The 13931-nt window shown below is 39.5% G+C and overlaps 1 protein-coding gene across 4 annotated transcripts in view; it reads left to right on the top strand.

Annotated features, from left to right (window-relative positions):
• The window catches only part of MFF (mitochondrial fission factor), a 36062-nt gene that overhangs the window by 16854 nt on the left and 5277 nt on the right, over positions 1–13931 (top strand). For 2 of the 4 annotated variants that reach the window (XM_050964128.1, XM_050964129.1), the window contains 2 exons: positions 5234–5392; positions 13166–13228. The exons of 1 other annotated variant lie outside the window; for it this stretch is intronic. In XM_050964128.1, the coding sequence (XP_050820085.1) occupies positions 5234–5392; positions 13166–13228 (222 nt within the window). The remainder of the gene's footprint in view (positions 1–5233; positions 5393–13165; positions 13229–13931) is intronic. One more of the 4 variants, XM_050964130.1, reaches the window with a different exon arrangement.

The raw sequence follows: 13931 nt of genomic DNA on the forward strand, positions 1-13931 counted from the left end.
GTAACAGATCATTTAGACCCCATCATTTTATATGTAGAGTTGGGATTATGCTTTCCAGTGTGCATTAATTTGCAGTTATCAACATTAAATATAATCTGTCATTTTGTTGCCCAATCACTCAGTTTTGAGAGATCATTTTGTAGCTCTTTGCAGTCTGCCTGGGTCTTGACTATCTTTAGTAATTGTGTATCATCTGCAAACTTTGCCACCTCACTGTTTACCCCTTTTTCCAGATCATTTATGTATATGTTGAATAGGAGTGGTCCCAGAACAGACCCCTGGAGGACACCACTATTTACCTCTCTCCATTCTGAAAACTGATCATTTATACCTACCCTTTGTTTCCTATCTTTTAACCAGTTACCAATCCATGTGAGGACCTTCCCTCTTATCTCATGACTGCTTACTTTGCTTAAGAGCCTTTGGTAAGGGATCTTGTCAAAGGCTTTCTGAAACTCTAAGTATGCTATATCCACGGGATCCCCTTGGTCCACGTGCTTGTTGATCCTCTCAAAGAATTCTAGTAGATTGGTGAAGCATGATTTTGCTTTACTAAAACCATAGACTTAGACTCATAGACTTTAAGGTCAGAAGGGACCATTATGATCATCTTGTCCGACCTCCTACACAACGCAGGCCACAGAATCTCACCCATCCACTCCTGTAACAAACCCCTAACCTATGTCTGAGTTATTGAAGTCTTCAGATCATGGTTTAAAGACCTCAAGGTGCAGAGAATCATCCAGCAAGTGACCCGTACCCCATGCTGCAGAGGAAGGCGAAAAACCTCCAGAGCCTCTGCCAACCTGCCCTGGAGGAAACTTCCTTCCTGACCCCAACTATGGCAATCAGTTAAACCCTGAGCATGTGAGAGTAGCACCATTAGTTCCAAGATCTGCATCTTTACCCTTCTGAAAGAAAGAGACAGACACTTGAAACATCTGACGAAGTGGGTATTCACCCACGAAAGTTCATGCTCCAATACGTTTGTTAGTCTATAAGGTGCCACAGAACTCTTTGCCACTTTTACAGATCCAGAGTAACACGGCTACCCCTCTGATATTTGAAACAAGGTAAGTTATTCACAAGGAATATTTTAAAGCTTCATCTAGTTCCATGATAGCAGCCTGGTTCCCACAAGGATAACAGTAATTGGGTGCACTGAAAATGGTAACCACATTTCGATCATGACACCAGTTGTAACCCCGTAATGTAAAATAATGCTGAATCTTCCTCAACAAATTACATTCATTTTATATATCTGACAATATTGTTCTTTATTATAGTTTCAACCAGTTTGCCTGGTACTGAAGTCAGATTTACAGATCTGTAATTGCTGGAATCACCACTAGAGCCCTTTTTAAAAATTGGCATCACGTTAGCTATCCTCCAGTCATCTAGTATAGAAGCTGATTTAAATGATAGGTTACAGACAACAGTTAGTAGTTCTGCAATTTCACATCTGAGTTCCTTCAGAACTCTTGGGTGAATACCAGTGGCTTCTGCAGCTAACTCAGTCATCTTCCCCTTCATTTTCCTGTTTGTTCATAATCTGGAAAAGAAAAACAAGCTTTCTTGCTTTTTTCAGGTCCCAAATGATTTCTCAATTTGGAATGAATTAGTCCAACAGAAGAAAGTATTCTTTCTACACCGGTAGAAGCTGCTACTTCTGTTAAAAGTGAGATTATCACTACAACAGTCTCTGAATCCAAGTGCTTAAGTGACTTCCACCAGTTCACTGGTGTGACTTTCTTTAAAACATCAGCAGCAAACATATATTTATGGAATGGTTCTTATTCCCAAATTGGGTCTCTCTTACTGCCTGCTGCCATTATATGTTTTCCCTTCTAGTGAGAGAATTGCATGCTAGATCTCAAATCAATAAAGGCTACACTCAGAAAGATCTTAAGACTTCTGGAATATGCTGCTCAAACAGTTTCACTTTTGTTTCTACTGCGTGTCCCTTCTCACATTTATCTCCAGACTTCTCCTTGCCCAGATCTATTACGCCCCCAACAATCTTCTGTTCACTGAACTTTTTGAAACTTTGCACTTCTAGAGATTTGATAAGTGATTGACTCTGTGTACACAAGTTTGCAGAGGGACAACAGGGTTGAAGTCTCTTATTTCTCGCCTCTCTTTATTTATTTATTTATTTATTTATTTAAACATTTTTGCTGTTGACAAGCATGTTATCTCTGGAGAGACAAATCCACAGTTTGAGAACAGCAAAACTAAGCATCTCTGATGGTGTGTTCTAGACTGAGCACTGAGTCCCATTGGGTAGATAGAAAGATTAACCTAAATAATCTATACAGAAGCCCCTGGAACCCCATACGATTGGATCCCTAATCCATGAGCTATTGGAACTCATTTACAAAACTTTTCTTAAACATTACATGAATATATTGTCTCATACTATAAAATTAGACTTTATAATCCCTGTTCCATGATGAGATATCTTTGAGCTATAATGTATCTTAATTAAAACGATCTTTATATAGGTTTTTTCCTCAAAAAACATTTTATCAAAAAAATCTGATTTATTTGTTGTTGTTTTGTGTTTTTTAATCATTGATTTTTTTTTCCACCCTGGATATTTATAATATGTAATCACAGTGCAAAAGTAATCCTAAGTATGGAAAAAGAAGGTGCAGGTGATTTTTTTTTCAAGTACAGAAGAACACAGCCAAAACCATAAAATGGCAACATAAATGTTTGCTGTAATCTTTGTTTCTATTTCTGTAAATTCTTGCCTACGTGCTACATCTCTTATGTCTTGTGAAAATATCTCCCAATAAACACTATATTGGCCATTGTCAGTCAAGCACCAAGGTAATTCATGATTTCAGGACAAAACTTCAGTTGTGAACTAAGCTTATCACATCTGTCAAGATACTATGCAGTAAAAGCTACTACTCATCTCATCTATCCTTATGTCTTCATCTTTGGAGTGGGAGTCAGAAATCCAACTTTTGCATTCCTGTTGCTCCTCAAGTTGGCTGTGCCACTGCTGTGAATGGACTGATGGCCAGTGTAATGCAGACCCTCCTTTTCAATAGTTGTTTTTTGTACCACCCATTATTTTAATCTCCGCATCAGCTGAATACACCTTCCACAGTCCAAGAATAACTGTACAATGAAAATCTCTGATCCGGCAAAGGAGGGATCCAAACATCAAGTATACTCATTTCCACCACTAATGCTTTACTTAAATTACTGTTTCCTGGGAACACAGGCAAAAGCTCAGAAAGAATGGAACTCGAACTCAGAATATTGTAGCAGTAAAGCAGGAGTGATAGACAAAGAAGGTCAAAGGAATATCCAGTGTTGGTCATGAGCAATCGTCTTGAGTTACAAACCATCCCAGAATTCTAAAGAGTAGAGTGAGTCAGACTCTTTCAAATATAATTACAGTAACTCCTCGCTTAACGTTGTAGTTATGTTCCTGAAAAAATGCGACTTTAAGTGAAACGATGTTAAGCAAATCCAATTTCCGCATAAGAATTAATGTAATTCGGGGGGTTAGGTTTCAGGGAAATTTTTTTCACCAGACAAAAAACTATATATTATATAGACATACACACAGTATACATTTTTAAACAAACAATTGAATACTGTTCACAGCGATGATGATTGTGTAGCTTGCGTGAGGTGGTGAAGTTAGAGGGTGGAAGAGGGAGGGATATTTCCCAGGGAATGCCTTGCTGCTAAATGATGAACTAGCACTCGGCTGAGTCCTGAAGGGTTAACACGTTGTTAATGTAGCCTCTCACACAAGGCAGCACGAATATGACAGAGGGGAGACAGCATAGCAGACAGACAGACACACACCTTGTGTGTGGGAGAGAGAGAGATGCACACTGCCCCTTTAAGTAAGCTGACCCACTCTTAAGTGCATTGTCTTTTTAAGTGGATCAGGAAGTTGAGACAGCATCTGCTGCCCCAAGCTCTCTCCATCTGTCCCCTCCCTGCTCTGTATGGAGAAGGGATAAGTGGGGTGCAGGAGCAGGGGGCAGGGGGACAACCTGACATTAGCCCCCTCTTCCTCACCCCCCCCCCGGAAGCAGGAGTGTCTGAGAGCAGCTCCAAGGCAGAGGGCAGGAGCAACATATGGCAGTGTGGGGAGGGACAGCTGAACTGCCGATTAATAACCTTCTGAGCGGCTGCAGCACAGGGAACTTAGGGGAGCGGGCAGCTGATAGGGAGGCTGCTGATCCACCCTGCTTCCAAGCCCCCACCAGCTAGCTGCAACGGACTGCTCTTCTTGCAAACAGTGGACAAAGCAGGCGCTAGATGGGAGCATTTCACAACTTTAAACAAGCATGTTCCCTAACTGATCAGCAACGTAACAACGTTAACTGAGACGACTTTAACTGAGGAGTTATTGTACTAAATTATCAACTTAAGAGTGAATTCAGGCTAAACAAGCATGTTGTTATTAATTAAAATTTGTTTTTATTTTCCTAAAAATAAATATCCTGGTGTAAAGGCCTATATGGCTAATGGCAAGTTAATAAGAGGAATATATGTACAACACAAAGATGTTTGATCAGAATTTAATAGTGTCCAGCAGAAATGTTTGTAAAATAAATCATGTACCAAAAAACCCCCTGTAATGCTTACATTTTTAACTCAGCTCACTTTTGTTTGATAGAATGGTCAGAATTTCAGATCATATACTTTGTCATCTTTGGTAGATGAATTTTGTAGTTTTATTCTACCTTCTTACAGTTAAACCTTGGTTCTTTAACCATCAGACACAATCAAATCAAAATACTATCGTAATCTCACTCTTTCATTGTTAAACATGAGAGACTTTTTTTTGCTTCAAGAGATAGACTTATGACAGGTTTTCATGGTTGCAGTAATACATAATTCTTTTGAAGTAATACTGAGATTTGAGATTATGGGTGGGATTGTCAAATGTTGGCCTAACTCTGCTCCCATTGATGTTGGTGAATACTGAGGACTTCTGAAAAAAAAACACCCTCTATATCTGTACCAAAATCACAGCCTGTAATTTGTATTTGGTTCCTAAGATCGTTAACAAATGTAATTGTGAATCCATCTACTACTCTTTTTTTTTTTTTTTTTTTTTTTTTTTGACAGTTTACCTGGTATTGGTGGGCAAGGGGTAAGATCAAATGGAACTGGGGCTGGCTGAAGAAGTTCTTTATTTAAAATCTGACAACAGTGTTTTTCTCTTCATTTGCTGTGCTTGTACAAACAGTGTGACACCATCACTACAACAGGCTCGTGTCTGTCCTCCTCATATGTTACCTGAAGATGGATCTAATATTTACTCTGCTCGTGGCATTTTGTCGCTTATCCAGTCTTCTACTCGTAGGGCTTACCAGCAGGTCTTGGATGTGCTGGATGAAAATCGCAGGTGATTGGCCATCAGTGATTCTGCCAGCTCTTACTGCTTCTTTTTTTGCTTTTTTCTCCTTTTTAGTGGAGTGTGGTATCTGTTTACTAATTAATATGGGATGATATTAATTTGCTTTGCTTTCTTTTGCTTTTATTGTTTATAAATAACTTAATTGTCCAAAATTCACATTTCAAAAGGCTCCATTATCTAGTACCTTACTTCAATCAAATACAGCATTTAAAGACTGTGCGTTTGGTTCCTATTTCCATTCATGCAAAAATCAAAATAGGAAAGGCTAATCTGGTGATTGGAAGGCTTGGTTTATGTGCTGTTTGTAAATTGTTAATTTGTGAGATGTTTTCTGTGGCTTTTGGCAATCCAAATGATGATGGATCACAAGTCTGCAGGCTTCTTATAACATCCTTGACCTTTCTGTTGCTGACTGTTGGAACAAATCAATAAGATTGGGTTGACGTTGGCATGATTTAGTGGAACCTAATATGAAGGAGCTAGTTGGAAACTTACCTAAGAGAATTCACATGCAATATATTTGGAAAAAATGTTAGGAGACCTTTAACCTGTGACAGTTGTTATTCCAAATAGTAGATAAGTTAATTATGTAACCGATGACTGTCATTTTGTCTACATGTTGTGCTCAAGTGATAGGTATTAACTGCATTGCTATTGAAATACTTTCTGGATGGTATTCTGAGACCCATTTGTTCAGTACTGCCATTCTTTGGTAACTATCTTATTGAGAAGTATACTATTGTAATATGTTTTACACTTTTATGAATAAGCTGGTTTATAAAGAGTAGTTATTTGGCTAGCATTAGCCCATTTGTGCCACTTATTGTACACAGAATTTGATTCTTTATCCTTAATTTGTTAGTACTGTAAGATTGATTCATACAACAATATAACATCACTTATAAAGACTAGTGATGATGTTAATTTATCAAACTTCATCTGTTAATTTAATGGGCTGCATTAGAGAGGTACACACAGCTTCCTTCTAGTTCCTGAGGAGTTGACCCAAAAGCCTTTTGAGTAATTAATGGGGAATTCTTGGAATAGCATTTTAGCACTGGAATTGTCTGCATCACGGAATTCTTTAAAATGCTGCCCCTCACCCTCTCGATTTTAGCATCCCAAATGAAATGTTTCTATAATATTCCCTGGTGTAGACAAGGCTTAAGTTACGCTGTTTCTTTCCCATTCATTTTGGTAAGGGATTGTATCATGACTGTCAAGACAATCTTATTGTATGTGGTCAGTGTTCAAACTGACCCCTCCTATAGTTAATAGAGTTGTCAACATGTTCATACAGAACTCTCTCTCTCTCAAGGTCACATAATTCTGAAGCACTTCAGACTTGTTGGTCTTATGCTCAAAGACAGATTTTCAAAGAGGCCTAAGAGAGTTAATTAGATATCCAATTCCTATTGAATTCCACTGAGTTGGGCACCTAATGACTCCCTTAGGGTCTTTTTAAAACCTCACCCATAATTTTTACCAAGATTTTGATCCTTGTCCAACAGTTGGGTGGATAGTAATGACTTAACCTTTTATTGGTATGGATATGAAAATGTTAAACATAACTGTAGTATGTTTTACTTTTGCAAAATTGCCCCTCCCAAGTAAGGCAGAGTTAACTGTTTCAGCTTATGAAAAAAAATAACATTTAAAAATGTATAGCATGTAGAAGACTCGTTAAAAATATATGGTAAAATACTGTCCCCATTGAGGTTAATGAGAGGTTTGCCTTTTATTTCAATGGGGCAGGATTTCACACATATATATTCTCTTGGATTTATGGAAGAAATAGAACCTTCAAATATTGTTTGCGTGTCTCGTTATTATCTGACGAGCTTCCCTGAAAATTTCAGAGAACAGCCTTACTGTTTCTGGATTTTATTTTGACATATTTATTTATGGAAATTTCTAAAGGAAACCGTAAACTATTACTATCCATCTACTATTTTGGCAGGGTTCAAATAGAAAACTATTGATGGACTAAAGGAGGGGGTTGGGGGGGGCTTTTTGTTTGTTTGTTTTTTTGAGTAAACATATTTTCAGATGTTTAGATCTTCCATACTATTCTGTGACTGAAGTGGGAATGTGAAATTTGGATAATCAATATGCATGATTACTGTTTTTCTTTGCTCTATGTAGTATAGTGTTCCCTATGTATTTCAAGGCATATCTGTTCTTATTTTAATATTAATGATATACTCTTGTCATTTGGTGTCAGTGAAAGAGATCTTTTAAAATGAACAAGTTTTGATTATTCTGTTCACTGGAAATACTCTTTGGTTTGGTTTTGGCTTGCTTTTCAGTTTCAAAATATTGCCAGTTGATGTCCCAGTCTAGTAAAATTACTGATGGTAGTTTTATACTATTGTAGATAAGGAATTATTCTTAGAATGTTATCAGTATTACTAACCTATTAAACTATTTAAATTGAAAATAGAATTTAATTCTCACTATTTATACTACCTGTTTACTTTTGCATTTTATTCAGCTTGGACAATGAAAATAGGTCCATTTCATTTTCTTTTATAACAAGTCTTCACTTTCTGGTTCTCCTGCAGTAATGTCTGTTTTGTGTTTCCAAAGCAATAGGGGAATGCTTAAATTTTCAGTGCAACCATATTTTTTTAATTAAGTTTTGAGAAACCTTTTTTTATTTTTTGGTACAACTTAAGCTTGGGACCTAAAACTAGTGTTCCTTTTAGGTTGACCTGCATTTATAATAACACCTCCTAAAATGTTGGTAGCAACTCTATATTTAAGTTAGAGTTGAGATTTGTATTTGCGTCAGAATTAAAATAAATCTTTCCAACTCTAATAATGTTAATTTTGTCATTACATTTGGACCAATAACTTTTCAGAGGGAAATTGAATTTTCTATGTAATTTTTAAGGTAAAATATTTACTAACATTTTGCAGAGGAAACATTCTTAAAATACTCCTTCTTCGAAGTTCTGCTCTGTTTTCCACACGCTTCTTTGGAATCCTTTAGGGTCTAGCTAAATAACCACTGTCCCCCACAGATGATAAACGTAACATGCTCACTCAACATCTCAGAACAGGCCACTTCTGAAATGTTTGAATTAAACAAACAATTGCTCACCTTATTTGGCATAACTGTTTTTAGCGAAGGTAAGATTAGCTGACAGAACCATTCAGATGCAGGATTTGAGATGAGACCATAGAGGGGAGAGTAAATGGGGTTCGGTGGGGCATGATGAGTTGAGAACGGCTTTGTGAATTTGGCAGTGTTTAGGGAAAACTGGATTGACAGGAAGAGGTTTTATGGAGATTAGAGGGTGGTATATTTAGAGTGGGGAGTTGTAGTTCGATGGCGGTGCAGGGGGATAAGGGTCTAGAAAGTGGTAAAAACTTATTGTGTGTCTACACTGTAGTGTAAACCCAGAGTTCGAACTCAGACTCAAGCCTAACCCCCATTCCATCTACATACAAATTACACTAACCCAGGACTCAGACCCAGGGACCGAGCACCTCATGGGAGGAGAGGGTCGAAGTCAAGCTGGGACCCAGGGTTCATACCTTATTGCTTTGCAGTGCAGATGCAGCCCCACTGGACTTGTGCTCTGGGAGTTCACAAAAGTATCCCACAGGCCTACTTTCTTTATCCTCTGGATAGTCAAGTTTGGTGGACAGTCAAGTTTTATCACATTGCACCATGAACAAAGGGCTAGAGTGGCCACATTTTGGGAGGGTGCTAGGAAGTCTAAGATACAGGTGATGGGACTCGGGCTTGCATAATAAAGTGTAGATACTGGAGCCACAGGCTGGAACCCAGTATTCAACAATTCCTAGCCTGGTGTTGAGTGTAGGTGCTCAAGCCCTGGGTTAACAAATCCAGCTTCTGCTCACTCAAGTTCTACTAGCCCTGGGCTGACATTGCAGTGTAGACATACCCCTAATGTCTCTGCCAAGGCATTAGCACTTTCAGGGCTCTCCTGGTGGTGCTGAAAGGAGCCAGGGGGGAGCAGCTTTAGTCCGATGCCTGTAGTCTGTCAATTCACAGCTCCTCTCTGATGTACTGTAAGCAATTAATCAGAGCAGAGCGTCTCACCCAACTCACCTCCAGTTCCCCTAGGGCCTTGCATCATTCCCTCCTCACCTCACTCCCCCCAAGATTTCCAGATCAGACTTAAGCCGCTCTGACCTGTAAGTCAGCATTGGTGAGTCAGCATAGGGAATCTGACACTACTGCTACTTTTTTGTATATAAGAGAAGACGTGGATTTCCAGGGATGTCAAACAAAACCTTTAATGATCACTACTCTCTCTCTCTCTCTCTCACTCACACACACACACACACACACACACACACATTAACACATTAACACATTAACACAAACTGAAAGCCAAGACATTCACACTTAGTCTGAATGAAAGACAGTGTCTGTCTTTTATATTTTTTTTCCTCAACATCCATGAGTTCGCTACTGAATTGTTGTTATGGGATCCCCCAAAATGTGCACTGTTCCAAACAAAGGAACATGAGCTCAGATTGACCATTTCAGCTACTGTACTACTGTCTGTTTTCACCTCCCCTATTGTGTCGCAACATATTGCGGCATGGTTCCCTCCATGTTCCATTATGTTTGCAATGGAATATTGTGATATGCTACGTACAGATGGCATCAGGAATGTGCTTAATTTTGATCATGTATTAGTATTAAATCTACTTAATGTTGTGACCAAAATGATATCAGACAGGAAATTCAAAGTTTTAACTAATTTATGACAAAAGTTACTCCGGTCATTAAGGAAACCCATATAGAAAGCTAATAACCAGACTGACTGCGTGTTGTACTCATAGATCTGTAAAAATTAAACTAATTGCTAGTTTTAGATAAAGTGCAAAGAGACCTAAAAGTTAGTTGTATTGATTTTAGTGGCGGCTGCGTGCTATATAAGGAACGTGTACTTGATGTGAATGTTACCTTTTTGAAATATGCAATCAACGAAGATATGGCAGGACAAAGTACTGCTGGTGGTTCTACCCATCCAGTTTGCCCAGGAACTTAATTCACTTACAGCTTTACATTTAATTTGATCTGGATGGAGGAATTAAGGCCCAGATTTTGAAAGGTATTTAGACATTACTCTGCTCAGCATTAGAAGGCCGAAGTCTCATTTTCAAAAGTGACTTAGGCACTTAAACTCCTAATGCAGTTGAGTGTTGCAATACTGAACAAAGCAACATCTAAATAGCTTTAAACATCTGGGCCTGAGAGACTTGTCCATAGATTAAATCACAATATTAGGTTGGATTAGAACTCATGGTTTTCTAGCTCCCAGTCTCTAGCCCCCAGATAGCTGTTTCCTAGAAAATGTAGTTACCTCTAGAAGGGTAGTGTGTTTTGAGATCAGTTAGATAACACGGTTTTGCAGATGCTACAGAACTAAATGGCCACAAATTATTATGGAGGCCAAGAACTTAGATTTTGAAAATTCTTGAATTGTGGATAATGAGAACAGCCAAAATTATATTAGGTGGGATAAGAAATGAATAAGGGATATCAAAACTCATGCTTCATAGTGTAAACTAACCACTAACTGTCTGGAGTGGAAAGAAACTTCCTGTCTTGGCAATCTATTCCACAGTTGCCCATTACAGGGTTTCTTACAGTTTCTTCAGAAGAATCTAGTTCTGGCCTCTGTCAGCACAGGATCCTGGACTAGATGTAACACTGGTCTGATCAGGAATGGCGGTTCCTATGGTCTTTTATAAACCTGTTAAATAAACTCTCTGTTCTGAAGAGGAAATGTTAGCACCTATAAAACTGGAGCAAATGATCGTTATCAAATACAACAGACCTCATTCTTTTGGGCAAGAATGCTGTCCTGTTATGTGTGTGGGGGGGGTTCCTTTTTGTTTTCTTTTGTAAAACAACTTTCTGCATACAGTTTCCAGGCATCCGGTTTTTGACCAGAACTCCCAGTCAAAAAGGGACCCTGGCAACTCCAGTCAGCACTGCTGACCAGACTGCTAAAAGTCCAGTTGGTGGTGCCGCGGGGCTAAGGCAGGCTGCTTGCTTGCCCTGGCTCTGCACGACTCCCAGAAGCGGCCAGCATATCCTTGCGGCCCCTAGGTGTAGAGGCAACCGGGTGGTTCCGAGTGCTCTTCCCCACCTGCAGGTGCTAACTCCAAGGCTCCCGTTGTTCGGAACCACAGCCAATGGGAGCTGCGGGGGCAGCACCTTTAGGCGAGGCAGAGCGTGGAGCTGCCTGACCGTCCCTGCATCCAGGGGCCACAAGGACATGCCGGTCGCTTCCAGGAGCTGCCTGAGATAAGTGCTGCCCGGAGCTTGCTCCCCTCGCCCCCTTCTGGAGCCTGCACCCCCACAACCCCTCCTGCATCCCAATCCCTCTGCCCCAGCCCTTAGCCCCATCTTGCACCCCAAACTCCTCAACCCAGCCCCACCCCAGAGTCTGCACCCCCAGCCGGAGCTGTCTTCTGCACCCAACCCACTGCCCCAGCCTAGTGAAAATGAGCAAGGGAGGGAAGGGGGATGGAGTGAGTGGGGGTGGGGCCGCGAGGAAGTGGACAGGGCAAAGGTGTTTGGTTTTCGGCAGTCAGAAAGTTGGCAACCCTATTTCTGCACTGATTTCACATTCTGCTGGCTAGTGTTCGGAGTATGTTGTGCAAATGTTTTTTTATTTTTAATTTTATAGGTGAGTTTGTTGCTGATGTAAGTTAATCACCAATATTACTGATCAGAGTCAGGCCTAGTGCAAGTAAGCACAGTGCAAGGTTTCTGCACAATTCTGCTTGTGCACCTCAGTCTTCATCTTCTTGAAATGAAACTACTAATTGTGAGGTTTTTGTGTGTTCTTTTGTGCACACGGCTGCTCACCTCTGCTCCTTCCCCGGAGAGTGTTCTCTCAGCCGCCTTAGCGCCAGATCTGTGGGCTGTGTGTATCCTCTTGCCCACACATTTCTGCTCTAGGTGTCATCACTTTAGTCTTATTATAGAGCCTAGTATATACTTGGGACTAGCATGTTGTGCAGATGTCTGCAGCCGCCCATAAGTGAGATAAGAGTGAAAAAAAGAGACCTCAAGCCCTTGAAGAAGTGATTACACATCATAGATATTTCAGCAAACAGACAGATGCTAGAGTCAGTTACAGTCTCATTTTGAGAAGTGCTAAACACCCGCAACCCCACAGTAAGTTAGGAGGTGCTCAGCAGTTCTGGAAATCAGGACCTTAGTACCTGTTCAGCAGCCATGAACATACTAGACACAAATGTAGCAACTGGAGAAGCCTGGGCTCTTCAATTTCTCCTGAGATGGATCGGAAGAGGACAGAAAGGAAAGAGTTAAAAAAAGAACTTGGGAAGAAAGACAGTAAGTGAAGGGGAGAAGAGAAGGAGCTGAGATTGTTTGTTTTTCATTATTAGCATTTAAAAAGCCTATATCAAGAGCTCTTATTCACAGACTTGTATCTCAACAGCATATATTCCCATAAATCAGTCTATACCATCAAGAATGACTAGGTTGTTACGATAGCTGCATACTTTTATTGTTAGTGCTATATTAAATAAAAAGACTATTATATGGGGTATTTTGAAAATACAGTTTACAACACAATATTAACTAGATATTATATTGTATTGAAATACCATACAATATAATTGAAAATATTTTGACATTTCTTTGTCCTTGTTTCTTTTGTTGTATCTTTTCTCTGTGTTTATGCTGTTTCCTGCTTCTGTCTTGTGCCTCCTATCTGCAATAACCTGCCGTAGGCCTGTGTTACGAGGTGGGTCGGCTGCTGCCACTTCCTCTAACCCTCATCATGAAAACACCAGGTAAACGTATTTCTTTTTAGTCAGGTTGCACTATTTTAGGCTTTAAAATTTCATGACTTAATTGTTCTTGATTACTGAATCTCCAAATAGTTTTTGGGCTACTTATGCTTAACATAACACTTGATCAACATCCTTTCTGTGCATAGAGATGTTCTGTATGGCATGACCGTATGCCTATCACAGTCATTAGTAAAGCTCTCGTTAAGGTTCAGGTCCTTAAAATATGTTGTAAGCATTAGAATTCAGTCTCAATATGTCAATTGAAGCTTTTAATGTATGATAGAAGCACATGTGGTAGTATGTCCATTGGGCTTCTGACCTCTGCTTTTCTCTGAAGGAAGTAAATAAACTGGTGTGAACAGTAAAATATAGAAGTTTTCAATAATGTGCCTATTATTGTTTTGCATGGGGTTTCCCACATCCATTTTTCTGTTAGATGGGTGTCATTTCAGTGTAAGTGGGTAAAAACCTAATTTCTGATCTGATGGCTGAGACTGAGAAATAAAGCTTTCTTTCTGCATATTATGTAAATATCACATCTTCCACCTCCCACTCTTTACCACCCCTGCCATCTCCCCAAAGTAGACATCCTGAATATACAAAAGTTATAAAGATTTTTAAAAGCTGAGTAGAGACGGTAACTCCTTTTTCAGTTATCTAAACATTAGTGTTTTAAAGTCAGAAAAATCGGTCTATAAAAATA

The sequence above is a fragment of the Gopherus flavomarginatus genome, chromosome 8 (genome assembly GCF_025201925.1).
Source record: "Gopherus flavomarginatus isolate rGopFla2 chromosome 8, rGopFla2.mat.asm, whole genome shotgun sequence".
Taxonomy (NCBI): domain Eukaryota; kingdom Metazoa; phylum Chordata; order Testudines; family Testudinidae; genus Gopherus; species Gopherus flavomarginatus.